The 1,950-nt window shown below is 43.6% G+C and overlaps 1 protein-coding gene across 1 annotated transcript in view; it reads left to right on the top strand.

Annotated features, from left to right (window-relative positions):
- The window catches only part of LOC116836633 (butyrophilin-like protein 2), an 85,446-nt gene that overhangs the window by 3,162 nt on the left and 80,334 nt on the right, over positions 1–1,950 (top strand). The window contains exon 3 of the mRNA XM_075071253.1: positions 702–986. Within this exon, the coding sequence (XP_074927354.1) occupies positions 702–986 (285 nt within the window). The remainder of the gene's footprint in view (positions 1–701; positions 987–1,950) is intronic.

Here is a 1,950-nt window from a genome sequence, read left to right as displayed (position 1 = left end):
CCCCCCCCCCCCCCGAGCACCGCCCGGCAGAAAACAAAAGCAAACAAACAAACAAGACCCTCCAGTGCCGCCCCACCGAACCAAAAAAAAATCTGATCACCGCCCCACCCCAAGGTGCCGCCCCAAGCACATGCTTGGTCAGCTGGTGCCTGGAGGCAGCCCTGGGTGTAAGGGGCATGTCAGGATTGTGGGAGAGAGGGAGCAGGCTAAAGGCTGGTAGGGGTATAGCTGAAGCTCACTGTGCTTTGGATATGCTCTGCTTCCCAGGGCTCACAGGGGACCATGGGAAGCAAAGCATAAGTTAGAATAGCTCGAAGGCTGCTCTGATTTACAATGGACCCTAGCGGGGCCTCTGAATAAGCCCAAAATATGGGGAGCATAAAAGTGGATCCCTCCTTTTCTGAAAATACTGTTTTCTTACTTATCTGCTACCATCCCAAAAATGAAGCTGTCACATACATATGATGCAGCCATGTCTACATACAGTTTGGGATCAGCTTATGAAGTATTTGGTGATCTCTTGAGGTGGAAATCTCTCTGTATGAATTTAAGATACTAGGAAATGCAAAATTATAGTTCAGTGTAGATTCAATAAGACATGGCGACTGTAATGGTAGTGGTGATCATTCATCATTAGCACTTTGTTTTTTAACTAGTTCTTCAGCCTGTTTTACATTTTCTGAAATTGGTTTTCACTCTAGGTTTTGGATCTGCACCTCGCCTAACTATAGAACATCAGCAGAATAATTCAATCACTCTGAGGTGTTCGTCCCAAGGTTGGTACCCACAACCTGAAGTATGCTGGACTGACAGCACGGGACAAAATATAACTGCTATGGCTGAAACAAGAATCCAAAAAGATGTGACAGATCTGTATCAAATCCACAGTACGCTCAGGGTAGCAGATATTGCTTCTGACACTATCTTATGCACTATAAGAAATCCCTTGCTGAAGAGGCACCTCAAAAAAGTTATTGCAATTTCTGGTAAGAGATGTAGTAATGTCAAAGCAAATATTCCTACTCTTACTTACAAAATCAGGGTAAATGCATCTTTCTTGTGGCCAACCATGTCATTCAAGGCTTGCCTACATGGAGCACCAACACGCATTATTGGGCTGTGATTTCTAAGGCGCATTAATGGTTTGCACATTAATTAGTCCATGTAGACACCCAGCTGATGCTCACTAAAGTTTCCCTGGTGTGCTTTACTGTATTATTGTTTGAAACTAGGGTGACCAGATGTCCCAATTTTATAGGGACAGTCTCGATTTTTTGATCTTTTTCTTATATAGGTGCCTATTACCCCTGGCCTGATTTTTCACACTTGCTGTCTGGTCACCCTATTTGAAAAAGTAATATAGTAAAGCACACTAGGGAATTTTTAGTGTGCATCATCAAGATCTACACAGACCAATTAATGCACAACACATTGGTGCACTTCATTAATCATACTTCCTTAGTGCCCAGTACTCCACTGCCTAGACAAGCCTTTGGTGCAGCATAGTGAAGACCTGTACAACTCAGCATTTTTTTTTCAAATACTATCCTTGAGATCACCAGAGATGTAAAAGATAGTAGAGCTCTGATTCCCTTTTCATTTATCTGTATTTATATTAGGAGTGACTCCTAATATACCTAGTGAGGAGGGCTGTAAATTAGGTTCACTGGGGAGTGAGACCAAAGCCCTGAGGAAAGTGGGGAAGTGGAATACTGGGAGGAAGCACGAGCAGGAGAGTGCAAGAGAGGAGGACTCCTGTCTCATACAGAGAAAGCAAGACGATCAGCGAGTTATCTTAAGTGACTATACACAAATGCAAGAAGCCTGGGAAACAAGCAGGGAGGACTGGAAGTCCTGGCACAGTCAAGGAACTATGATGTGATTGGAATAACAGAGACTTGGTGGGACAACTCACGTGACTGGAGTAATGTCATGGATGGATATAAACTG

Source organism: Chelonoidis abingdonii, chromosome 11 (assembly GCF_003597395.2).
Source record: "Chelonoidis abingdonii isolate Lonesome George chromosome 11, CheloAbing_2.0, whole genome shotgun sequence".
In the NCBI taxonomy this organism is placed as follows: Eukaryota; Metazoa; Chordata; order Testudines; family Testudinidae; genus Chelonoidis; species Chelonoidis abingdonii.
Note: the sequence above shows the minus strand (reverse complement) of the source record. Positions and strands in the feature narration are given on the sequence as shown.